The sequence below is a fragment of the Microchirus variegatus genome (assembly GCF_963457635.1).
Source record: "Microchirus variegatus genome assembly, chromosome: 5".
NCBI classification, from domain to species: Eukaryota; Metazoa; Chordata; class Actinopteri; order Pleuronectiformes; family Soleidae; genus Microchirus; species Microchirus variegatus.
Genome location: NC_139806.1, coordinates 26,326,376 through 26,353,916, shown reverse-complemented (window position 1 = coordinate 26,353,916; position 27,541 = coordinate 26,326,376). Strand labels below are relative to the sequence as shown.

General features: G+C 39.8%; 1 protein-coding gene across 1 annotated transcript; it reads right to left on the bottom strand.

The window, feature by feature from the left end:
- Nucleotides 1-13,418: 13,418 nt before the first annotated feature.
- On the bottom strand, nucleotides 13,419-25,782 carry bckdk (branched chain ketoacid dehydrogenase kinase). Its single transcript, XM_083889960.1, has 11 exons — nucleotides 25,423-25,782; nucleotides 22,670-22,738; nucleotides 22,462-22,572; nucleotides 20,715-20,762; nucleotides 19,831-19,950; nucleotides 17,993-18,091; nucleotides 17,757-17,830; nucleotides 16,639-16,767; nucleotides 15,785-15,874; nucleotides 14,843-14,998; nucleotides 13,419-13,840 (listed from the first exon to the last, which is right to left on the bottom strand). Exons 1-11 carry the CDS (start codon nucleotides 25,675-25,677, stop codon nucleotides 13,696-13,698), a joined length of 1,296 nt encoding a protein of 431 aa, XP_083746086.1. The 5' UTR covers nucleotides 25,678-25,782; the 3' UTR covers nucleotides 13,419-13,695.
- Between the last annotated feature and the right edge of the window lie 1,759 nt (nucleotides 25,783-27,541).

Below are 27,541 nucleotides of genomic sequence, written 5' to 3'. Positions count from 1 at the left end.
TAGAAATTAGGGCTGTGTGTGATTGGGTGCTGGGGTGAGAATTGCGATTTATCGGGTTTAAGAAAAACTCAAACTATAGTCAAACTGTTAAAACTCAACTTCGTCGTTTGCTTGAAAGATTATGTGAAAAGGATCAGTTGGCAGAAAGGTTTGCTGCTACCTAGTGGCCTGGAGGCTTAAATACAGCACAAAACTGCTGTTGTTATTGATATTTCCAATATGCCATAGAATATTGCAATTTTTGGGGGCTATGTTAATTTTCTTACACCCCTTTTACAGATAGTATAGTATTGCCAAATGATGATAAAGTTTTAACCATGTTGATACTGTACTGTTATTGTAAGCATAAACTAATGAACATTAATGCCATGAGGAAATTGCCAAATGTAACGTGGATTATTTTCTGCTTTGACGCTGGTGTTTATGGTCGGCCAAAGATGACGTTTGCACCGTTGAGCTAAAAACTGGCTTTAATGTTGTGGCTCATCAGTGAAACTGTGATTTTAAAGGTGTTTTTAAAAGGTTTACTGGGTTATTGTGCACGTCTCGATGGCTCGAGTAACGACTAAAATGAAACAGTCTTAAACAGACCTATGCAGTAAAATGCTGCCGAGCCTTAACTCCACTCACTCGTGGCTCATTTCAACTGTTCAAAGTCCAGTGTTGTGGCTGATTTTGTGTTTTCTCATGTACGTGCACACACACACACACACACACAGTTTATAAACTGTTAAACGTCTTAAATGTTTGTGTAAAATAGCAAAGAGGTTTTTTTTTCTTCCTTCATGCAGCTTTTTTATTTTATTTTTGTACAGAGACCACAGATCCTGTTGAAAATGGCGTCAAAGCGATCACACTGATGCTTAAATATACAAATATCCTTCTGCCTTACACAATCATTGCCTTTGAATGTTTTGCTAAATGTTTTAACACAAGCATATCTTTATTTTCTCCAGCTTTCTTTCTTTCCTGGAAAAATACGTCAGCAAGTTTAAACCAATCGTGTTTCGCAGGGAGAAAAGGTCAAAGTGGAAAAATTAACAGCACATGATGTAATCAGCTTGAAATTATGTTTTGCTATGTTTTGTTTTTTTTAAAGAGGGAAACCCTGTTATGACATTCCAAATAAGATGCCTGACCAAAGTGTCGCTCAGTTGTTTTTTGTTACTTGGAAAAAGTGCACTTGTAGTTTAGTGGAAACAGAAAGTTACTGGTCAGAAAAACTGTTGCTATGTCTCATGTGTTTGTGGATTTGTGCGTTTTTGAGATTGAAAACGGCAGAGAATCAACCTGCAAAAGATTTAAAAATAAACTAATATAATAACTGGATTATAGTGGTCATGGTCACTGCCGTTCACAGACAGTCAAACATTAGAGAGGTTTTAGTCCAGTATGTATTATTATTATTTTTATTTTTACAGGCAAGGTCTCATTTTTCACATTTAAGAAACCTCTCACGTGTGTCCACCAGAGGGCAGTTTTAACATTTGAGCAGCCATAAATCAAAAAACTTCTCGACGTGTAATATCACGTGTGTCCACGGGAGGGCAGATTCAAAAGTTGAGCAGCCATGAATTAATTCATCTACATGTAATATCACGTGTGTCCACTGGAGGGCAGATGCAACAGTTGAGCAGCCATGAATGAAAACCATTTTTAATTGGTGTTTAAATGTGACTTTGTGTTTCTGTCTTTCTCATTCCTCAGATGAACATCACTGTAAACTGACCACATACATTTCAAAAGCTGTGTTTTGGAAGCAGTGGAATAAAATCTTGTACTTTCTACACAGTGAATTAACTATTTAAACAACAACATACATTTGATCAAAGTTAAATAAAAACACAGTAATTAATTGTATAGTTTGAAACGGAGAATATTGTGATACATAGAGTTTATATTGTTGTTTAGAATTAGTTTTAGTATGAAAGACGAGAACGACTGGTTTAAAAAGAGAAGAACGTGAGGTGATGTAGCGCGGAGGCCACGCCCCCCGGCGGACAGGTGACGTAAGTGAGTAGGTGGTTAGGCCAACCACTCACACCTGTGTGGTGTGTGTGTGTGTGTGTGTGTGTGTGTGTGTGTGTGTGTGTGTGTGTGTGTGTGTGTGTGTGTGTGTGTGTGTGTGTGTGTGTGTGTGTGTGTGTGTGTGTGTGTGTATATAAGCCAACTCCTTCAAATGCTTCATTCTCCGCTGAACCTCAGTGAATCATCACCTGAGCAGCTGAGCCTGAACTGAAGGTGAAGTAAAAACACTCAGTCGATCCTTTTGTCTTTAATCTTGTTCACATGTTCATTTTAACTCGTTGTTTCTTTCTAACGTGTCTTTTTTTTCTCTCCTTTTTTTACAGACTCTGCGACTAAAATACTGCTCATCCACCAGGCGTGATGTCTGCTCGGTGAGTGCCAGAAACCAAACCCTGTCCGAATTTCTGCCATTTTGGTGAACTAACGCTTTAATAAGTGACTCTCTTTCCAAAACCCTTGTATCTAGGACTTGTTCCGGCTCCGTTGGATCAAGCTGAACAATTCGTCTCCTCAACATTTGCGAAAGAATCTCACCTTTTTAACTTTTATTACTTTCATCTCTTAACAGGTTACGTGAACGTGACAAACCAGTCCAAACTCCAGCGGTAACACCGAGACCCACGAAGGAGGTGTGTAGATGATGACTTTAGATAGAAAACTAGTGGAATTCCTTGTGTATGTGTGTGTTTTTTCATTAACTTGCGTCATTATTCATCACCAGGTGAAGGAAAACGTAATCACACACAGCGGCCGAATCCAGCCTCTTCACTTCCAGTTCTTTTTTTATTCCGCTTCCACCCGGAGTCAGCGTCACTTCCTGTTCAGAGTCACTTGGACAAGGAACAGACTGCACACAGGTGAGAGTGGACCATGGAGTGGACACAGCACATAGTTTGCTAAACGTCTTCTCTTTGGTCTGTTTCAGAATCCTGGTTAAACTGAAGGCAGTGATGCACAAGATTCACCTCTAGCTCCAGGTAACCACAGCATTGTCTGCATGTTTCCTTTGTTCTAATCACATGTTATCTGTCATAATGGAGTGTTCTCTGACCATTTTGTTTTTAACTCTCTCACAGGTTTCAGAAGCTCCATCCTGAGGCACTGCAGCAGACTTTCAACAGGTGACTAGTATTTACCATGTGCTCACAGCAATGGAAGCTAATGTGGCTTTTGGCATCTTAAAGCCCTATAAATTGGGCTTTAGACTTACTCCCTGCTCCATTTTACATAGATAAATTGTTGTTTCACAGGTGTTAATCCACTGCTGCCTTGAATAGTGACTTAAATGTTAGGTATTGCCTTATTAAATCACCATTTAATAGTTTTCAGGTAAAGCTACACTATATTTACGTTTTTGTCTGTCATTCAGGTGCAAGAATGATTCTCAAGAGAAAATCCAGCCAAATGGACATGATGCAGAAATTACATCTATTAAAGTCCATGCAGAAAGGGGTATGAGCTGCAAAACTCGTTTTTTTAAAATTTCACATTCTCCTCTTGCACTTTTTTGAACTTGTATTTCTTCTTCAGGATTCCTAACGCATGTGATGACTTTTCCTGCAGCGGTTGAAGCAGGTAAATCCCCACCCACTACTGTTTAACCACAAGATGGCGCCAGAGGACAGACTGTTCCTTTATTGGCCTTTTATAGATGTGCTTAACTTTTTTAAAATCTTTTTTCAGACTCTGGGGATGTCTGAAGGAGTCATGGAGGCAGTCAAACCACTCAAGTAATCTGCAAAGGTACGCTTCATGGAAACTGTTTGCAATTGTGCTGAATAAACATATGCTCAAAGGCATTTAAACAAAGTTACTTGTTGGTGTTTGATTTGAGGTCAAGCGTTTTGCTTTTATTAAATCTGAACTCTATTTTTCACTCACGACCATAGTCCTTCCTGTTAGCCACATTCATGCAACAAGCTGCTAAGATGTCCCTTTTTAAATTTCTTCCATCCTCCCCTTGCTAAATTTGGAGTAAATGGCCTCAATGTGTAGAGTGACTTATGTCTTCTCTTCACTATAGTCATGTCCTTCCTGTTACCCACATTCCAAAAAGGCTATCCGACTCATTCATGCTACAAACTGCTAATTTGGAAGACATTGATAGCATTGTTCTAATGCTGTAAGCTAACATCTGAAGATGTCATTCTTAAATGTCTTCCATTGTCCCCTTGCTATATTTGGAGTGTCTGACAAAGTTTGGTTTAAATTGCCTCAATGTGTCACATCTCCTTGACTCGCATGTCAAACTTCAACTGCTTTAAAAATTGTCCCCAAGTAAGAGACTTATGTTGTCTTCACTAAAGTCATGTCCTTCCTGTTACCCACAATCAAAAAACACTAATTTGAGTCATTCGTGCAACAAGCTTCTAATTTGGAAGACCTTTATCTTTAAATACTTGTGCTAATATTGCAGGATGCTGTTGAGATGATGCTCCTTGAAGAGACAACTGCACCATCATGTGAGTATGTTGTATTGCAGCATGTTACCACTTCTGTGGTGTTTGTTGTTCTTTGTCTTCCAGAATGAAGATGGACTCTTGCAAGAATTGTTTCCTCCACAAGAACTTCAGTTTTGTCTCTTTATTTGCTGCCATTTGGAAGAAGAGTGTTCAAGAATCCCTTGAGCGCTCATTGTCCAGAGAGAAACATGTGTTTAGATAGTGCAATGCAGGGATTGTTGTGTTTCAAAATAAAAAGTTGAACTATACTTTGTTTCAAATTGTTTTTTAAAAAATACTCCAAGCATACTTTTTTTTTTCATGTGTATCTTTATTTAAAAACAAACTATATTATAAGAAGTAAAACACATTTACAGTACATTCAATGAACACTGGAGCTAAGGACAAAAAAAAAAAGATTATGTACAACAACCAGAGAAGCTGCTGAATGAAGTAGAGTTAAACACATTAGAACATGGAGAAAAAAAAATACTAAGTATAAATGTAGAGTGACAAAAGCTGCACAGTGAATAATGACTATCAGAGGAGCTGCTGAACTAAGTTAGACATTTACAAGATTAAGTATAAACTCAATATAACAAACATATCTGTCTCTCAGCCAAAATAAAAAGCTAAGTTAACAGCTAACTAACAATTGTCACAGAAACATGTTCAGCAGCCCTGTCAGTGATCAGTGACACAACTGCAGAGACAGTGGAGACTTGCACTTATCATTAAAGAAGTTCTCTTCAGTGATACGTTTAAGACTCCAACACTGTCTCTGCAGTTGTATCACTGACAGCTGCTGAACATGTCTCTGTGAAAATGTACAAGTGTTAGTTTGCAGTTAACTTTGAGCATTTTCTTTGGCTAAGAGAGAGAGAGAGGTGGTCTTCACCTGCTGAGACACACTGACATTATGGTTTAGACTGGATGGGCAATGTGTATTTTGAATTAAAAATAGAGCCCAAAGGGACTTGTTTAGATCGTTTAATAAATAGGCAGTACACTTTATTTAATGCTGTAACTTTATTTTCACTCTTTACATTTACAGTATACTGTTTAATGACTCAATGATTATTGATTAACATCTTAACATAAGTCACTGAAGAACTGATAGTGGGGAAGGAAATTATAATTATATTTTGAATTAATTTGAGTTGGAAAAATGGATCCCAAAGAGACTTGTTTAGATTTAATTAATAGTGCACTTTATTTTAGATTTACAGTTTAACATTTGATTAGCTGACTTCATTTAGTTTCTTCCTCGATGATCAACTGTCACGTACCGTTCTCAATGACGACAATAAATGGTTGAAAGATTTGGGCCTGTTTGTTGAAAGACACAAGCAAGTTTGCAAGTGATTTAATTTCACTTTTAAAGGCTGATTTACTTTTGTTTGGTGACTAACGCAGACTGTGACACTGAGCTTGTGGCTCTTGATGAAGCATTTAGATTAGCAGCCGGCTAAACTGTACTAATCTACACTGACTCATGCTCTGGTTGTTACCGCTTTAACTGTTAAATTACTCTATTATTGATCGAAATCTTAACTTAAGTCACTGCAGAACTGATAGTAGTTCATGTTCAGTGAGGAAGGAAATTATAACATTTGGTTCTGGTCTAACAATCGGTTAAAATTACTTATTTGCTACAGTGAGCATGGGATTAAAATAACTGAGTTTTTGATCTTAGATTTAAATTTATTTTGTGAATACTGGGTAAAATGTATTAAATCAAGCAACTGCACAGTTTTCAAAAGACAAGTTTATTGTGTTTGAATGTTGTAAAATTATATATAAAAAACACGCGATAAAAACATAGTCAAATTATGATTTTATCCATTTTTTTATTTGTATATTTTGACACAAATTGTAAAAAGTTACATTTCAGTTACTTAAAATATTAAGGAGATGGTATATAAAAACATTGGTTTAATCATTTTATTTGCCAGGTTAAGGTTGTCTAGTGACAAAAATTAAATATTATTCTAATATTCTATTCTTCTTACTAAAAAGTATCATCGCGTAGTACTGAAGAGCTAAAATTATATTTTAATTAAGTTTCATTGATTTACTTTAATCAAGTGAGCAGTAGCTCATTTCCACATAGACCTACATTACATTTGAAAAAAGTTAATTTTCTAATCGATGTTATCACAATAATATGGTGTTAACATATCATGTCCACTTAATACAGTCTGATTAAGTATATAATTGGTCAATATAAATGGGTATAAACTACATTGATATGATGTCTCAGTGTGGTAAAAGAAGCCGCTCACCGAGTCTTCATGGCGGCTCGTCTTCTTCATCCAGCGTGGCTTCTCCAGCAGAACATCCGGGAACTCTTGGCTTTGGCCGACACGAAACGACAGCTTCCTAAACAAAACAGTCGCGGTCAGCGTCATAGTATATAGAGTCTATCGACATTAAAAACAATGTGTGGATCATTTTTCAGCATCAGTTACCACCACATGTTCGTCCCCGCTGCTCCTCCTCGTCCTCCCGGGTGTCTCCACCTGCTCCTGCTACTGCTAGCCCCGCGTGCGCGGAAGTTCCGGATCACAAATAGAAAGTGGATGATTCCAAATTGATTTGTTGAGAGGGGAGGGCGCGGACCGCACCACTTGTTTAGTATTTTGTCATAATTTGACCAACGTCACAGTATGGTATGATTTTCTTCAATACATTTATGCTCTATCTGAGACGGCTTGTGGGTCTTCATCCGATACCTGGCCTGCAAAAAATATATTTTTAGGGATGCGCGATGTTCCTCCACTTCCCATGATGCAACGCTTCCCGTTTTTGTTTGCTATTTTCCCAAATGCTGCTGTGAAACAATCACAAAGAGCTGTTAAACATTGAAGTCAAATGAACGTGGCAAACATGACTCTGAAACATCTCCAATTAAATAATTCTTCTACAGTAAATAAATATACACACACTAAGTCTGTGTCAGCAGTCTTGGACATAGACATACTATACTCGGACATTTTGCCAGTTGATATTTGAACAGTTTTTTTATGTTGACATACTATACTCAGACATTTTAACAGTTTATGTTTGGACAGTTTTTGAAGACATACTTTTCTTGGACAATTTTAAGAGTTTGGACTTTTTTGTCGACGTTTCATACTTGCTTAGTATCGAACAGTATGTATGGTTTATATTGACTATGCATCTATCTGTTATGCAGCAGGTATGGCGATCGTAGCGAGTGGGTGACACGCCCCTTACCGGCACCTGTAGCGCAGTCGCCGCTAATGCGGGGCTGTTTAAATACCGCCCCAGTTCATCAGTCTCTCTCTCTGTCCTCTGCGAACCGAGCTCCGCCGAGCCGTGGTATCCCGTCGGCGATGTGTGTCTGCAGGTATGTTGCACAGTCTCATGACGTGAAGAGCTAATAAGGTGCTGTGTTACAATGCTCTGTTGTAGGTTGGCGCGTTGGGCCGAGATGGTGTGTGTATGCGTGTCCCTGTCCAGTTAGCTGCTAGCAGCTACAAACACTGATGCATTCAGGACTAAGGTAACCAGTACTATAAGCTAAATGCTATCGTGTCTGCTGGTGTGTTTAGGTGTTGTAACTAACAGTTGACTTTGTTTCTTTTTAAAGCTTGTCTGGTGTTGGGCAGATGTTTGCCCTGCCTTGCCTCTAACTTCTTTATTTTAGCCTAGCTCTGTTTAGTTTAGCTGGACCGTAAACAGTCGCGCTGCTCTCGTTGTACAGACGCTATTGTAAGTTTACGAGAGTTCAGTCGCTCCAATCAGACCGTGAGTCGTCAGTGGGGGTGGAGGGAAAGTTATTGCAGTGGTTAAAGTGGAGGATTTGCCAAAGTTAGACATGTTGCATGGTTTCTTTTTTGCTTAGTGACTTTATTTGTAAATATATTGTATATGATTTGAGTGCAGTGACCTGCCAGAGCTCACTGAGGTAGTCTGCCCCCTTTCTCTTCCTAACAGGTTGGTGTAGGTGGAACACCATGTGTTTTAGAGATGCAAGAAAATGAAAATGAAAGTTTTTAGATACAACTTGATTAGTGAAATTGTTTTATTGTGAGAAATGAAGATTGTTAAATTGTAATGCATCGTGTCTGTACTCATTTGTGGACCCATGCACAAGTCCATCCACAAATGAATACAGGCACAGTCCATTTCTCACAATAAAACAATGTCACTTGTCAAGTTGTATCTCTAAAACAATTATAGTTCTCTTTAATCTCTAACACATGGTGTTACACCTACACCAATCTGCAGTGGTTCAGTTGGTAAGAGAAAAGGGGGCAGACTACCCCAGCAAACTCTGGCAGGTTACTGCACTCAAATCATACACAATATATTTACAAATCAACTGCAAAAACAAAACCATGCAACATGTATAGCTTTGGCAGGTCCTCCATTATAACCACTGCAATAACTTTTCCTCCACCCTGACTGACTACTCATGGTCTGATTGGAGTGATTGAACTCTAGTATACTTAAAATGGCATCTACAACAAGAGCAGTGCAACCGTTTACAGTTTGGCTAACTACACAGCGCAAGGCTAAAACACAGAAGTTGGAGACAAGGCAGGGCAAACGTCAGCCCAACGTTGGACAAGCTTTAAAAAAAAAAAGTCAACTGTTGGTAACACAAGCAGACACAATAGCATTTAGCTTATAGTCCTGGTTACCTGTGTCCTGAACGCATCATTGCTTGTAGCTACTAGCAGCTAACCAGAAAGGCACATACACACCATCTTCACCCAATGCCCCAACCTATAGATGGTTGTCAGCACAGCATCATAACCTATTCATGTCATGAGACTGTGCTCCATATGTGCGGAACACACCTGGATGTAGGGATATAAACCACCTTATGGCCTGCACTACGAGTCAACCACTCCCATACCACTAACAGATATAAACCATCTGATTACATAAACATGTAGGGTTTTTGATTGAAAAGATTGTTTTATTGGAAATATGTATTTGACTGAAGCAACTGTTTTGATTGAATTAATACAAATCTACCTAAGTATGTAGCACAGCCTGGTGATGTGAAGCAGTAATAAGATGCTTTCCTGTCAATCATCTGTTGTAAGTGGGCTGAGATGGTGTGTATGTATGACCCTGTCCAATTAGCTGCTATCAGCTACAAGCACTGGTGGGTCCATGACACCAGTAACAAGTACTATAAGCTAAACGCTATGGTGTCTGCTGGTGTAAACACCAACAGTTGACTTTTGTTTCTTTTTAAAGCTCGTCTGACATTGGGCCGATGTTGCCCTGCCTTGCCTCAAACTTCTTTATTTTAGCCTTGCTCTGTTTAGTTAGCTGAACTTTAAACAGTCGTGCTGCTCTCATATAGACGCCATTTTACTAGAGTTCAATCATGGTCTTCTCCAATCATACCTAGAGTTGTCAGTGGGGGGTGGAGGGAAAATTAATTCAGTGGTTATAGTGGAGGACCTGCCAAAATTAGACATGTTGCATGGTTTCTTTGCGTTCTTCTTTAATTTCGAGTTTGCACATGATTTGTAAATAAATATTGTTTTGTGTATGATTTTGATCGCACTCAATCATCCAAACCAACTACAATCTCAAAACTAAAGAAAAACGCAAATAAACCATGCAACATGTCTAACTTTGGCAGGTCCTTCACTATAACCACTGCAATAACCTCCACCCTCATGGTCTGATTGGAACAGGCCACGATTGAACTCTCGTAAACTTAAAATAGCGTCTATACAACGAGAACAGCGCGACTGTTTACAGTCCAGCTAACTGAACAGAGCTAGGCTAAAATAAAGAAGTTTGAGGCAAGGCAGGGCAAACAGCAGCCCAACGCCAGACAAGTTTTAAAAAGAAACAAAGTAAACTATTAGCAACACCTAAACACACTAGCAGACACGATAGCGTTTAGCTTATAGTACTGGTTACCTGTGTCTTCAACGCAGCAGTGCTTGTAGCTGCTAGCAGCGGCAGCAGCAGAAGCTAACCGGACAGGGACACACACCATCTCGGCCCAACGCGCCAACCTACAACAGAGGATTGTCAACAGCAGCATCTTAATAATTCTTCACGACACGAGACTGTGCTACATACCTGCACATAGACTTCGGCAGAGTAAAGAGAGAGACTGAACACCTGGGGGAATATATAAACCGCCCCGCATTATCGGCGACTGCACTACGGGTGCCGTTAAGGGGCGTGTCACCAACCTGCCACGATCGCCATAACCTGTTGCGAAACAGAAACTACCCTCCGGTGGACACACGTGATATTACACTCTGGTCGTCTTTCTTTTAGTTTTACGTGTCATTATATATTATGAGATTGTCAGTAACGTATCCATAAGCATCCAGAGTCATGTTGGACTTTAAGTTCTCCTTGGAATAAAGACTTTGAGTGTCGATTTATGACATTTTATAAAAATAATTAAAAAAAACTGGTTCAATTTTCATGGTCTTTTCCCAAGATTAAATATCACTTTGACTGAAGGATTACAGTGAGTGTTAGTTCATTTGTATGATATTTCACATTCACTTTATGTTAAAAAAAATTTTTTTTATTAAAAAATCTTCCAAGATAGAGCTTTAGGATTAAACTTCATGTCAATAATTTGTCTCTCACTTTTTTCCCTTTCTAATGATGATTTAAAAACGATTCCTACCTTTTCCATCGTGTTTTAAGTCCAAGATACTCATTTTTATGAAAACTAGTAAAAATAATAATAATAAAACCAAATTCAGGATAAAAATAAGATATGAATGTGGAAAGTAGCTTTCTAATCTTTTTTTTTTTTTTTTCTTAAACATCTCAGAAATCTGTTTCTCAATTGAATCTTCTTTTTTTTAATGATACTCATCTGTTCGTCTTTCAGGAATGACTGATGAAATTAACTCAGGGAAAACTCTTAAAAAGGTACACACACACACACCTGTTGTCCTGAGATAATGAGACACTTCAGATGACATCATGTGGAAATTATTAGTACACATTTAAAGATAAAAGTTCAAATTTAACCACTATTTTTGGAACAATGAGACCAAAAAAACAACAATTAATGACCAAAGGTTCAGCGTCATGGTCTGTCCAAATGTCCAAAAAGTGTTATCTGGTTTTCTTCGGTAAAGTGTGTCAAGAATACCAAAACGTGCAAAATTTAAAATTATTGTTATTGGAGAAAAAGATGAGAAGTAGCCACCAACACGCCGTCCATAGTTCATGAAGCACAATCGTGAGGAACCTGGATTTTTTTTTTTTTTTAAATAGGAAAAGGTTAAAGTGGCGGGGGCAAACAAAAATCAACCAGAAAATATACAAAATACACATTAATTTGCCGTCTTAATGAGATAAATGGAGTCATGACCTGGGGATTTACAAACAACTTCTAAAGAAAACAGTACACAGAAACCCCTGCTGCTAATAAACCCATCCTGAAATGCGATCTTTCAAAATAAAAGCAAAAAAAAAAAAAATCAATGACAGGAAAAAGAAGACAGTGTTGTATAATACTTCTCTGGTATATTGTTACTCTGAAACTTGATACAGTGGAGTCGAAGCGTGTAATGATTGCCGAGCATAACATGACACTACAACGTGCAAAGAAAACAAAAATTCATAAACAGTGTGTTTGAAAAAAGCAATGAAAGGCAACAGCTACGACCGTAACAAGACGAGAAAGAAGAGTAACTTGCATGCAGAGGAAGTGTCACACTGTAAGGCAACTCTGAACAGGTCGCTTGGCTTCCCCTGTCTGAAAAACCTCCACAAATAATACACTGCTGAATTAAAGACGTGTGTCTCACTGAGATTCTGTTAATGAGCATTTGGTGATTTGGCGGTTTCTTCTGCGTCAAACGGCAGAAAGGTCGTAGAAATATATTACGACGGGTTCGTCAAACTTTTACTCTTCAGTAGGGCGCGGGGAAGCGGACGCTAAACTAGTACTGCAACATCATACACATTCACCCCTTTTTTGTGGTCGATTTAGACATAAAGGCGCTGCCAAGACCTGGTATTAACGTTCCTTTTGGGAGATCGGGTAAATGGAGTCTGTTCACGTCGAGAATGAAAGGGAAAGTTCAGGTTTCACTGAACAAAAAATACTTAACAAAAGCCTCTCTCTGCCTGCGTAAGTCTACAATATCATAAGAATAAGGTTGCCGCTTCATTGTCCATTTCTGTCTGGAATCTGGAGTTTAAAAACTGTTCACCAAACCCCATATAGAAAATCAGTGTTTTTAAGTCTTAGACCACATGTGGCCCGCCACTTAATATCAAGCCCTGTATGTTTTTGTTTCTTTTTTAAGTAATAATCTAATTTTGTATCATAACTTCATTTTTTATATTTATTTGTATATAATTTTTCCCCCACTCGACTGACCTCCTCCTGACCTGACAAAATAATTTGAGTTTGAGGGTGTATACAATTTCAAAATATTTGCACTCGTGTCCAAGGATGACAGATGTCAAAAATGATGAAGAACTTGGAAAAAAAAGTTTAAAAATAAAAAAATAGGATTTAACAGGTTGTTTTGACCAGTGAGAACGGGGTACGAAAGAGGCTGCAGTGATCAGATTTGAAGACAACACATTTGGGCGTATTATAAGCTAAAGCGCACTGTCCCTTTGCGATGAAGCCACTAATAGAATGGATGTTAATACCAGGTCTGACCAGGGCCAAAGTCCTCTTGTTGTACCAATCATCAGCTTTGCACACTTTGAGGAGATTCTAACAGTGTTGCTGGAGTGTCTCAGAAGATTCATTTGTAACATCTGCTCTCATCTCGAGGCCATGAACCAAGTAACTTCACTTTGAACATTTTTTTTGTCTTCCTCTCCTTCACCTCTAAGTAAAAACTGCTGTCCACTATCATGCAGTTTGTCCCAGTAACCTAAACATTCAAAGAGTTCATACGCCCCCCCCCCCCCTCAAAAATTGCACAACAACAAGCCACAGGATACAAAACACAAGGAACAAACAATTTGAAACAATCAATTGAACAGCTAACATAGCTTATAATCAGTCTAAGGTGAAACGAAAACATAAAATAAAAGTGGGTTGGTGAAATTAGGAGCTTTTTGACAACATACTGTGTAGGCTATCCTTCTGTGGACCACAGTCCAATAGTCCATGCCAGCCTCCCTAGTGGAAAAACCCTCTGAAACCCTCTGTACTCCCGCGTGGTCTGATTCCTGGTTGAGGATCCACAGCAGAGACAGACACGAGAGGGAATCTTTACACCCTGAAGCTCTCTCCTTTGCCGTCAATGTGGCGCAGACGCAGGTAAATGTCGGTGCCGATGCCCTGCATTGACTGTATGGACAAAGAGCCGCCCAGGTACTCGGCGTACGCCCGGGAGGTGGGCAAACCAAAGCCAAACCTGCAGGTCAGAAGGTCAGAGATGAATCGCCTTCGTTTTACAGCTGGCTGAAAATGATCTGTTTGCCATGAAAACATGAATATGAGCGAGGATGAAGCGGCAAACCGGTGGCGTGCAGGTCTGCCCATATTTACTGCAGGCAGGTACAGGCGGTCATGACATCTGTGTTAATGTCAAGGATATCCTGACTTCATAAACCTGTATCCCTGCTTTAACGCGTCATAAGATGAGGGTAAGAATGTGCATCAGAACAGTTGATCGTCATCTGCATACGATTTGAAATTCAACCCCAACCCCAAACATCAGCATCACTATTAAATGAGCCAATAGTTCAATTTATGGTACTTAATTTTAAAGTTTCCATTAGGAATAGTGTGAAAAATAACTGTCACCAACCATTCCATTTTTTGGTAAGCTTCCCTTGGGGTACCAGAGCAATGGTACGGTACGATACGGGTGGAGCTAGCCCAACGACAATCAGCTGATTTGGCCGTTGTTGTCCGTTGTGTAGCGTTCGATGCCTTTGTTTGTTGTTGGTGTACACATACAGTGTCACACTACGTATCTCAGCCATCGAGCATGAAACACAAGCCTGACCGAGGGCTTTACCAATTACCGTACTGTACCAAAGCCAGTAGCCAGTGGCTTTTGTTCTAATTTATTCTTCTTTTGTTCCATTTCTATTCGATTGCATATTCTCTGTCCTTAAGCTGCTGCAATATGTGAGTTTCCGCAGCGTGGGATCAATAAAGTCTAATTTAATTTAATCGAACCAAATCTAATCTAAACCGAACTGCCCCATGACGGAAACACACCAGAAGAGAGAAGTTTCGATTTTTAACCAAATAAAAAAGCAAACTTTTTCAACTCTTCCTCCTGCCAGCTTCGTACATAAATGTTTGATATAATTTGAGGTCATGTGAGAACACTGGAAGACAAATCACAAGACAAACTGGACAACGTCCACACTCAATTATGTCGAGTTTGTGTCGTCGTTCTTACCCGTGCATGGGGCTGGACTGGTTCCCACTGTTGGTAATGTTGTTGAAGAGGTTGCTCATGCGTGGATCCTGTGCGCTCTCCTCGGCCGTGCTGAAGTGGTAGTCCACCACTTTGTCGACTATTCTGTGAGGAATGCCGCCACCGCGGTCTGAAATCCTGAAATAAGTGCAAGAGGTAAATCGTTAGAATCTCAGGCTGCCACGGCGCTCCACCCACTTTAGCAGCTGTGGCTCAAAATATCGATTTGGTGATTTATTGTCCTCCTTCGTGCAATATGAGAACCAATATGCCAGGGTGTAAATGTCAATATTTTAATGAATAAATTAACTGTGCACAAAATGAAGATGACTGTGTGTGTGTGTGTGTGTGTCTACTGTATTGAGTATACCAAACTTTACAATTACAGGAAATGTTAGCATCAGGCTGCAGCATCAGCACTTATTTCTGCTGACTCATTGTCCTCTAAAGTGGCTGTAAATCCTTGGCTTCCATTTCATTTCACTTTGGTTCTGTGTGCTCATCATTACAATGCATTAGCATGCCGTGCTAATAAAGTGCTATACTTATGGCCAACCCACTCTACCTGCTATCACATAAAGAAAGAAACATACACACACTCAAAGCAGCATGGGTTGCCAGACCATCAGTGCAGTTACCAAGAAAAACAATACATACTTTTGTTTTTGTGATATAAATATTGAATTTATTTTTCATATTGGTTGAGCGATTAATTGATTAATATGTCGGTTATTTTCTCCATTAATCGAGTAATTCTTTGGTCCATAAAATGTCAGAAAATGTTGATCAATGTTTCTCGAACCTGGAAATGACTTAAATGTCTCAAAAAGTGCTTTGTAAATAGTGATCATTTATGCTTTTCATTGGCTTAAATGCTGCTCTGTTTGATGTACTGTTATGGCAAAGACACTGAACCACACTCACCTGATGACAAAATCAATGTCATTATTGGCTATGGTGACAACCACATCGGGCACATTGTATGGCGTGTCCAGGTGGCTTTCCATGGTGGCCCTGAGGAGACAAACGAGGTTTTTTTTCCCCCATATTAAAGAGCGAGTCCCCGCAATCTGATCCAGCTGGTTTTACCCGATCATGCAAAAAAGAATCGAGTAAAACAACCGCAGGTCTTCAAAGATAAGACTTAAAGACAAAAACAGGGTCAACTAGTTTTTTTTTTCTTTTTTAAGTGCTTTAACTGCTGCAGAAAAATATGCAGCATGGCACAGACAACTTCCAACAAAGGACATAAGGACACAATATTCATTAGAGGGCCACAAACTGTGTTAATGATTTGATTTATTGCTCCACAAACTAACAACCACCCGACACACATGCAACAGCAAGCAGAGAGTAGCTAGCTGATAAACACTGGGAATAATAAAATGATACAGCACCTAAAAAGCCTCAGTACTCCTCTCAAAAATGAAAGGAGTGAAGACACGTTTAAATACGGACGACTGGAAGCAGAGAGGAAGTCGACGATGGACTGAAACTGGCCAACAAATGGCAACAAATGGAGAACTGTAGAATGTATTGTGCATATCTAACTTTATTTCAGTCCATTATTGTTGCCGTAGGTGATCATTCCCCACTGCTGCTCTCATGCAGTCACACTTTCGCAGCCAGTAAACCACACCTCTGCTGTGTTTTCAAATGGGAATGCAGTGATTTTAACTGCTGTATAAGACCAGATATATTTAAAAAAAAAAAAAATTTAAATGAAAGATAACTCTTGAATTAAACAGGAATCTGCCACGGCAGGTTGTGAAGTTTACCTCATGGCATTCTTGAGGAGCTCGGGCAGGATGTAATCCAACGGCAGAGGGATGAAGGGGAAGCGAGCGGCCACGTGTCCGTTGATCCTCACCCTGGGTGAGTTTCCGTACTGGTGCTCACACAGACGTCTGGTGGACAAAAGAAAAAACAACAACACTCAAATCATTATAACTTGTGTTCTCAACATTCTCTCTGGATCACCTACATTGTTACAGGTGGAAAATGACCTGATGATGGCGCTAAAGATCAGCAGGGTTACCAGAGTTTCTTCATGTGAATTTGCTATATAAGCTTATGCCAATAGGTTGTGTTTTCACTATTTTCTGAACTTAAGCAGGATTTCTCAGAAGATGTTAAACCCGTTTCCATGAGAAGAACTTTTTCTCTTTTATGAACATGATCAGTTTAAGGTAATAGTCACTGTACTTTTTAGTCATTTCAAGTTAAGCTATTCTAATCCAGGTGGTCCCTTATCCCCTCAAGTGGCTGACATCATCATATTATTTACACCAAATAAACCATTTTGAAGCTTCCAGAATCACCTATTTTACGAAACTGGCCGTCAATCGCACTAATTTCACTTACATTATTGTTCATTTTCCTCCAAATGGGAACATGATTTACAAAATTAACATTACATTCTATTGAAAAAGACCTGCGACTCGGGACTAAGACTATAAACACCTCAGGAAAATGTTCATAGGCGTTATAAATCAAGTGAGAAGCAGATTTTTTGTAGTTGCCATTTCCTGGACGCTTCAGAAGGAATCCAAAAGACTACATCCATCATTATATACGTCTAAAATGCTGCAAAAATAATACAAATATCTATAACAAGTGAATAAAAAACAACTTAAAAATACTTCATCATCATCATCAGTCAACACAGAGTCGATATTTACTCAGTGAACTTTCCCTGTGAAAGTCACTTGAAAAGGTCACAAAAGGTAAACAAGAACGATAACTCGTATCTCTTTCACAGCTCCAGGCGCTAAAAAAAAACAGTGTGTGTGTTCTTGTATCAGATGAACTCTGACTCCTATCAGTGAACAGAGTGCCACTAGTACGTATGCACAAAGTCATAAACAAACAAAAGCAATCGCGACTAAACACTCGCCTGGCAAAGTCCACCCATTTCTCGATGATCTTTTTGGGCGAGAGGCGTCTGCAAATCATCCCGACGAAATCCGGCTGAAACAAAAAGCACAAGTGTTTCAAAATTGTATCCAAATTAAAAGAGAATTAAAGTACGTATTTAAAAATAGGTTTGAGATATTTTTACTGCTCTGGGAAAACAACACAGCAGTGTAGAGGTTTGAAATCACTTGAATCATAGAAAGTTAGTACATGTACATTGTCTTCATGGAGGGCGAGGTGGTGCGTGGCCAACATTCGGATTCCCAGACGAGAGCACAGTGTTGTATCCAGGAAGCTGCGGATAAGTGTCTCATCCTGGAACGTGAGAGGAAACAAAACTCTCAAACGATTTGATTTACACATATGATGTATGACATTAAACAATGCAAACAAATGTATTATTTTTTGATCACTACTTTGGAAGCAGGTACTTTTCCTCAGAGCTGGTGTTGCATCATAATAAACACTCAAATCCACATTAAAGTGCCCATAGAGAGGTCCTGTTGCACATATATGTTAGTTATGGAGGTCTACTTACATATATTAACTTGTTTTTATGGTCAAAAACCTCCTAGTTGCTGTAAATGAGCCGATAGATACTCTCTTTTCTGACGCTGTCCTCAGCCGCGATATTTCAGACATAGATCTCACACCCAGAAGTGTGTTGTGATTGGCCAGCCAGCGTAGAGCCTTCCCAACTGTCTTGTGATTGGTCAATACCCGGAAGTGACATAATCATCACACCTACACAGAAGCGCAACTCCCCCCACTGGAACGGTGGATGCACTGCTCCTCATTATCAAAACATTGTTTTAACAGTGTTTAAAAATAGTTTCTACCACTTTATCCATCGCGGGGGGTGCTGTGCCTGTGTCAGCTGACATAGGGCGATAGGCGGGGTACACCCTGGACAGTTCGCCAGGCCATCGCAGGGCCACATATAGAGACAAACAGCCATTCACTCATGCTCTCACGCCTACTGTGATTTTAAAGTGATTTACGTAATCCCAATATTGCATGTTTTTGGACTGTGGGAAGACGCCGGAGAACCCGGAAAAAACCACACACGCACGGGGAGAACATGCAAACTCCTTGCAGAAAGGCCCTTGTTCCAACCAGGGCTCGAATTTGTTGCTACTCATTATCAAAACTTTGTTTTAACGATGTTTAAAAATAGCTTCGTCACCACTCCCCGCCGCAGTCCCTTTTATGACTTTGACCCGGAGTCAGACCCAGAGTCAGAAGACACTGTCTCTCGTGAAACACCTCCATAACAGACGTTCTTCTTCTTCTGCGGTTCAATGTACACAACCGGACATGCCCGGACTAGTGCCCGGAGCAGGAGGATCTGCTGTTCAGGAGAACCGCTGTTTACGTAACCAGAAGGGAGATCTCGCTGTGCCCGAGATTACAATAAAACACAGTGTTCTCAGCAGTGGCTGAAATGTTTCTTTTGAACTTTCAGGGCTTCGTAAACAAGGTAATGACGCAGATACACACTAAAAAACAGCGTTAATTGGAACTTCCGTTCTAGGTCCACTTTAATGCAGTTCTCATTCAAGGTGCTTATGATGGTACAACATCCGACAACTCCAGGCTAAATGATCAACACTAAATGTGTGACAAGGAAGGAGAAGAAAGAAATGTGTGTTCTCGGGGTAAATGAAAGCTGCTGTGACAGATGTGCACTGCATAGTCATAACTATTGTTTCACAAACATATTGTTCCCACAGCTTGGTTGACATCAAATTCAAGGACTTTCCAGGACAGAATGTGCTGCTGCTGCTTAAGATTTGAGGGCGACTGTTGTTGATTTGCAGCACGCTCTGCATCTGGACAACCAAATGTCCTTGGGATCTTGCGCAAGTCAGTCTTTTTAAATCTTCTTTTCGTGAGCCAGAGATCTTGGAATTTGCATTTCCCAGGCATGCTCTCTCTTTCTTAGCATTGCTCACGTATTAGTTCAGCATGGAATCTCAACTTTACTTAAATATCAACTTAACTTCTTTCTGCTCGTTCAGTTTTTTGCATCATCGGTTTGTGTTAGTTTGTACCTGGATGTGTCTGCGGCACTCCTTGAAGCCCTGCGCGAGCATCGTAACGACGTCTTTGTGGTCGTCCAGGAGTTGCTGCACCAGTTTACAGAAACGTGCATCCACGTCCTGATCTTTTATCTGTGAACAGAAAATGACCACACTTCACATTGGAAATCCTAAACCTTAACGCGTCACGCAAAAGTCACCACATACCACAGCCAAGAACGTTTATATGTATGTCATATACAGTATATGTAATTTTGATCCAATTAAATCTCTTGTTTCGTTGTAAGCTTTTCATAACACATTTTCAAAAAAGAACCAAAATTGGTTGTTGACACGTTCACTTGAAGCCCAACAGCGTGGGCGACAACCATAAGAGAAAGCACGTGTTCACACTTCCTGTTATTGCTCAAACAGCTGCTGCTGAAAAGGGAAGAACTTCAACTTATGAACTTGTGCATGCATGCTCATAATGGTTACCTCTCTAGGACTGTGTCTAGCCCTTATGGAGACCAGAACCTCATTTCTGAGAACTGATTAAGTTTAGAGCTGAGATTTGAATTGTGATTCAGTTAAGGATAGGTTAGGTTTAGAACTTAGCTGCCACTGAGATGATTGAATATAAACAGACTATATACCATAAACATGGTTTTATTGTGAACTATGTATTATTCCATATCAAAACAAGCACTTTTACTTTGAAATTCTGTGAAATATCATCATGAACATCCTCCCTCCCTATTGAACAGTTGTTTTCTCCCACATATTTTCTCTAAACCTGCCTACTCCTCTTGACCAGATTAGATCCTCATTGGCCCCCCAGGTCATTTGAGTTTGAGTACTTATAAGAATAGCCGTGCAAACATGTGTGTTTATATATGTAGGTTGAAAACACTCACCAGAGGAAAGTCAATGAGCATGTGGTATGCTCTGATATACAGTTCATGCTGTAAAAAAAGAAAGAGAATATAGTTAGACCGACTCTCCGTTATCATCCATCCAACCAGAAATATTCACAGCACCAGCTCAGCCCCTTAACTGGGCCCTTCAGCTTCACCACATGTGGCTTACATTTAAATACAGCATGCTTCAACATAAAGAACTCTGACACAACACGGCAACAACAACTCCTCTGCAGAAAACAAAACTCTGTTCCTTTGACACATCTGAGGCGAAAATGATCAGATTAGTCACAATACAGATTATTTGGAACCCAAAACCAGCTCTAACCCATTGTTTTCTTCACAATGGAAGAGCTTAAGCATCCGTAAAACCTACATTACAACCACTGGGAGCTGTGCTTTCTGAAAGCTGCATGATACCGTGAAGGGAGGAATCTGGGTGAAAGTTCACCACCAGTGAAACATGCGGAGGGAGTGAATTGGAAGTGAAAAACAAAATGAGACAGAGTGAGAGAGCAGAGCGTTCCCAAAGGACGGCCTTGGTGATAAACTCTCACTGAAAATTACATTACGAGTTGCACATGTTACACTTAAGTGTCAATGTCGAAAAACAAAATCAGACCAGTTTCTGCTTCAGAATCTGAGTTTTTGGGGGTTTTATAGGACGAGTCTACCTTCACTACACTAAGGTGGCTTTGACTGTTATTAAACAATTATTAATCGTCAATTATTTTCATCATCGATTAATCCGTTTGAAGCTTAAAAAACAAGATTTTTGATCATTTTAGCTTCTTTAATGTGAATATTTTCTTTGTTTCTTTGCTCCAAATAACAAAGAAATCATTCAAACTGAATCATTTTGGTTTGTGAACAAAACAAGACATTTTATGGACCAACCGATTAATCGATTACGAAAATAATGGTTAGTTGCAGCACTAATTACATCACTAACAAAACACAACAATCAATTCAGTTACAAGTTGGGAGCCATTCTGAATATTTCTACCATCCGTGAACTTGTTGAACAACATGTTGAATTATTTGACCTTACAGAGCGTAAATTGTTTCACTTTTGGATTATTTTTTTGTTCTTTTTATTTCCGGGTCAAAGCCCAGCAGTGGGAACTGTGGAGCACGTGAAGAGCACCATGGCCAGTTTGGGGCCAATCCACTATAAGCACGGAGAGTCACTTACAACTAAAATATAAGCAAACCAGTTAGAAACTTGGTAAAGTTAGTGATTAAAACTTCCGATATCGACCGAGAATGTTAACATTGTGTTTTAGCAAATAGGAAACCAGGGAGTGACCATCACTTACAACTTCCGCTAAAATATTAGAAGCTGCTTTTCTTCTGGTCAATTGTCGTGAAGAGGAAACTTGGACTGCTATCCTTAAATTAGATTAAGATAGAGCGAGAGATAAGGTCACTCTACAACTCTACTTCTACGCACTCCAGTCAAAATTCCTCAGCTCCACTCTGTTCACAAAGCCTGGTATATACAGTCGAACTCTATTTCTGATTAACCACCAGGAGGCCTGCGTACACGTACCACCGTTGGAGAACCGTTGCTATAATTTGCCGCCAAACACTTCTGGTAACTTCAGTAAACACCAACTTGAGAACATCTCTGTATCTTTGGCTGAGAGCTTACCAGAAATAGTCAGTCTTTTTAAAGACAAATGTTTGTTTTCTAACACCAAGTAAATGTGATGGTGCCTTAGCATGCTAATCATGTCCTTACCACTTGGAGAATGGTGGGATTGCAGCCAATGATGAAGGGCAAACTGCGGAAGCCCTTGATGCGGTGAGCGATCCGGACAGGAAGCTCTTTGTGTAGGTACTTGGCACTGCTCTGTGATTGCACGCAGAGACAACAGTGGAAAACGAGTCAGCAAAGAGTCGATAACAGGTACACTTCACAGTTCTCACAGTGTGGTGGAATTATTTACCAAGATGTGGTGTCCATCAGGAGACTTCCCAGAATACAGCAGGGTCGCTAATGTCAGCCGCACCGAGGCCTAAAGAAAACAGTTGAACATAAATCAATTCTCGTAAACATTTCCAGTCAGTGCTTCAGTTTCGTGAGTTTTGACAAAGACAGTGGCATCCTCAGTATTAGATAAAGACAATAAATCATGTAATCCTGCCCCCGTGTATTCTAGTCCCTTACTGTATGATATGTAATTATTTTGTTTATCCACCTTTTTAGAGGACAGCAAGTGCTGCAAGCTTGTTTTACAAGTGTAGCAGCTCTTAAGTTCTGCGCAAAAAGTGTGCACTGTATGTTTACACTGCGTGGAAAGATTTGCGTATGTTTATAGATGTTTAACTCATATGCTTGCCGTTGTAAATGGCAGTTGTTCAGTGTCTGCTGGTTACTGAGTAACAAAGAAAGAAAGAAAAGTGAGCATCACTTTTCCTAGAAAGTAAAGCTTTCAGAGCACCTATGCTTAACTCTATACCAAACTAATTTTAACAGACTGATAGTTTGGTATGCGCTGGTGTATTATTAGCCTACGCTTTAACCCCAAGTGTTGAGTACGACTTTGGAAATCCAGTCATGGCCAGACTGGACTAAAAATAACGTGGTATATGATTACAATTTAAACGTTAATGCCTCATATTTGCTTAAAGGCTACGGAGTGTTGTATGGATACATATTTCTGTGTGTGTTTTCCAGGCTCAGCCATGGAAACCCATTTATGGAGACTCACTGTGAAAGAAAAGTGCCTTCAAGCAGCAGGTGATAAATCACTGGGAAGCAACAGAGCTTTCCAGGAACAGAGGTCACTGGTTCAACAAAACAAGTTTCCAAAGACACCCAGTGAAAACGATATTCAAAACATGTCCTGATAGTGAGATTTTTTTTTTAAATAAAACTGATTTAGAGTAGTGCAGTTGTGAAAAATAAAAATATATATGCATGCTCCAGTGTGACAATTAAAGAAACTAGTCAAGTGTGGTTTTAATTAAACAGACTTTTTATAATCGATAGCTGCAACCCTATCTTACAGATAGTCAACAACATGAGCTGTCCTAGGAGGACTCTATTTACACCAGCGTTCACATGCAATCCCTATCTCCTAGCTTCTTATCTTGATAAAGAAGAACACTGGTTTATAAAGGGTGTAAATGAGGGCAACATGACATGTGATGGGGTCGCTCAGACCACATCTGGTGGACTGACCCAATGCAGTAACAATGTGTTAATATCTTTTGTGATACGTATGATACTGAGACGAGTAATTTTTAAACCTGTGTGCAAACTTACTTCTAAAGTAAAATGGCTATTGATTTATTTAGTCATCTATTAGTAAAAGATTAAATGTTGCAACCCCAGAGCATAAGGTGTAATTGGAGGAAGGAGGAAGGAGGAAGAGGTTAAATATAAGGGAACTGTTTTGAGCATTTGGCAGCTATTTTCTTCAAATATTTAAGTGCATTTCTGTTTTATTTCCATGACTGAAAGTTTGTTTCTCGTGTCACAGCAGGACAAAACTACGAGGACCGGTGTCTATTTAAGATATCATTTACAATGTCTGCGGTGAAGCAATCTTCCGACATGTGCCAACTAGAGTGGTGCCGGTGACAGCTGCATGTTGACAACTTTTCTCTGTGCAAGCGCAACTGATTCGGTTGTTTTAGCAACAATTGTGTGTTTAGTATTGAATAGATTTATTGTGTTTAACCAAATGGGCCTCAAGTCCTCATGCAAAGAAAAGAGTAATGCTGAGTTCTGGATTTTTAAGAGTTGTTTTAAGTTAAGTTAAATTGTGAGGTCAATGCGTTACATCGAGTAGACAGCGCTCAGTGGGCTGTCTGGAGAGTGAGACAGAGAAACATGTTTTATGACCCCATTCACATGAAAACAATCCATAAAATGTGTTTTGGTTCTCCTGTCTCTAAACTAATGGTGAAGTATGTCTACTAACATACTGACTGTGCACAATTATAATACCAGGGCTTTATTTATAAAGCAGTTTTCAAGCTATCATCTAACATCTGTTGGGGACCACAGTCAATAAAAGCACTGGTCTGAAAATCTCTTGCACACAGTTAAAGCATTATATTGTTATATACGTAGGAGGGAAAAGCATCATTGTGAACATATTATTAACAGATAATGGTAACGGTTTAAATTCCTGACAGTAATTAAATGTATGAAGATTGATTGGCAGATGTTTGCTATTGTTTAAAATAATTTGCATTGGCCAATTATTGTTTATTACAGATTATAGTTCTCAGTAATATGTTCAATAACTGTTTTTAATCAGCATCAAATATCAATGTTATTGTTTCTACAATTGGTAGAGCTCTAGATGTAATATTGGTATCTGTATCGGGCACAAAATAGTGGTATCGAGCCATTCCTTTATGTATGTCCAGGTGTATTATGCTAAAGAGAGCAGCGTCTCGTCCCTTGAAATAGCAGCTAAAGTGACTTAACAATTTGAAGCATTTAAAGCATGTAATTGTACACAACCGTAAACGCAAACAACATTATAAGCCTGGACCTGTCAGTCAAGTGGGACAAAAAAAGGTTCAGTGTCTTTCCTGTGTCCCTCAAACGCAGCACAAACCATGCTAACGGCTAACGGGCTAACGTTACTACGCGGCTACACAGCTAGCTCACGTTCACCTCAACCGGGGAGAGCCGCGCTGTCAGAGAGCAGAAACCCGTCAGTTAAAGTCACACTCCTACCTTTTCTGCGGATACGTCGATAGCAGACTGGTTGTAAAACGACGCGACAGACTTGGACCGTTCCCTCGCCAGTTCTGAAAACCCCTGAGCCGAGGACGTGGAGCGAAGTCTGTAGTGGCTCTGCGTGACTGACATCGGCGGTAGCGGTGCTGTTTTGGGGACCGTGGCCAACAAGAGGCTGCACAGCCTCGGCCTGGCCTTGCAGGAGACACCGCTCAGCATCTTCGCCGCTCGGCTCGCCAGTCCAGAACGCATTTGAGGACGGAGTGTGCCGTGAACAGGACGGCCCTGTTCCCGTACCAACAGCAAGTGTCCGGTGATGCTAAGAAGCCATTAGGGTCGCGTCATAATGGTGCACAAAGGCAAGTATCTAGATACAGTACTGAGGGAGAGGGTACAGTATGGGCTTTGTACGCATTGACCAGTGGGGGAGGGAGCTGGAGCGACGACATGACAACTGAACCAATCAGTCCATTGTGGGCGGAGAGAAGTAGCATCAGCACCGCCCCCACCTCCTCCTCCTCCTACTCCTCTGGACCGCAGCCGCTGTCCATGTTATGTTGAGATATGTGCCAAACATGCAGCTCATAGAGGGGAGCTAAGGTGAGGTTAAAGCTGCAGTACGCAAAAAAAAAAAAAAAGATCAAGTGAATAGATCAAGCAATCTCCAAACACAAGAAGATGAAGACAACGAAGATAGTGGCAGTGAATGCAAATGCATGGGAGAGGTCAGTATGTTTACATGCACAGTTGAATCGAGCCAAGGCCATAGTCCGACTAAGACAGGCAACAAGATCGGACAACTTGAGTCCGACTATACAGGAACAGCAAGAGGACACAGAATATGTTTTTAAAAATGCACCAAAACTTCGCTTGACTGCATGGAGCAATACCAATAACACCACATACAGTACAAAACAACATCATTATACAGTGAAAGGTACTTGAAATTCTGAAAAAAAGAGAAACAAGAAAAAAATAATTTAAGTATGGAGTCAGTCTTGGAAGTATGAGGCTCATATTGATAATGCAAGTGTTCATTAGTGAACTGCTGCTCTTTGGTGCAGTGAGCCTGTTATTTTCATGGGTGAAAAAACAAATGCAGGGCCTTTGAATACAGGCCTTGAATCTCCCAGTGATCAGCAGTAACTTCACAGGTAGAAGACAAATATTTTCCTCCCACATCCTTCAAGCATATGTGACAAATGGCCTCGTTCATACCTGGTATTAACATACATTGACATCAAGATCATGGTAAGCACAGGTCTGAATGCTTCCAATGTGTCTTTAGCCTCCATGTCCTGGACAATGTGCAGTATTTACACAGTAGGGTTGAAAATAAGTCCATCCAGCACAATGTAATTTAATTTCATTGTCTTTGGCGCCCCCTATTGACTCCAAGCCAGCTCAACAGCTTGCTTGTATTTCTCTTCGCCACCTTTACTATATATCTTGCTGTGCAAAAATGCTTGGACATATTTCCACTGTATTTCAAAGCTGGTGCTAAACTTATTTTGCAGGTTCATTTAAATGAAATTGTATCGTGAGGTACATTGTGATTCCTGCCCCTACTGAACATACAATTGTATTATGTATACATGTTTACAATGGTTATTAACATTTATTAATAATAAGAATGATGATAATAATAATAATAATAATGAATAATAAATAAATCACGGTCAATGTAACGTACAATACATGGCAATATCCCTCTTGATATAACGAATTATTTCTGCTGTATTGCTATTTTATTTTATTAGTAGCTTTGTATTTGTGTGTTTATATACGTTATTCAAACCCATAAACCTTTTAGTTTCATTTGGACCTCAGAAAGCACTTTATGGTTATTTACTTATCAGTGCTCAAATGTATTGTTCACAATATGATCATAAAAAATAAGTGTTATTATTACTCGTCGTAGTAGTTGTACTAGTGTTGTTACCATTTTCCCCAGGCTTCGCTAGGTGGCGATGTTGTCATTTTTGACCTCAGGTTAGCTCCCATGCTAACAACACGGAAGTCGTCGGTGTAACATGATGATGGCACCCCCTGACAGTAGAGACGGCCTGACTTCGTGTGCCTGTAAAGGCATCCGCCGGTGTCTCCTATGTGAAAA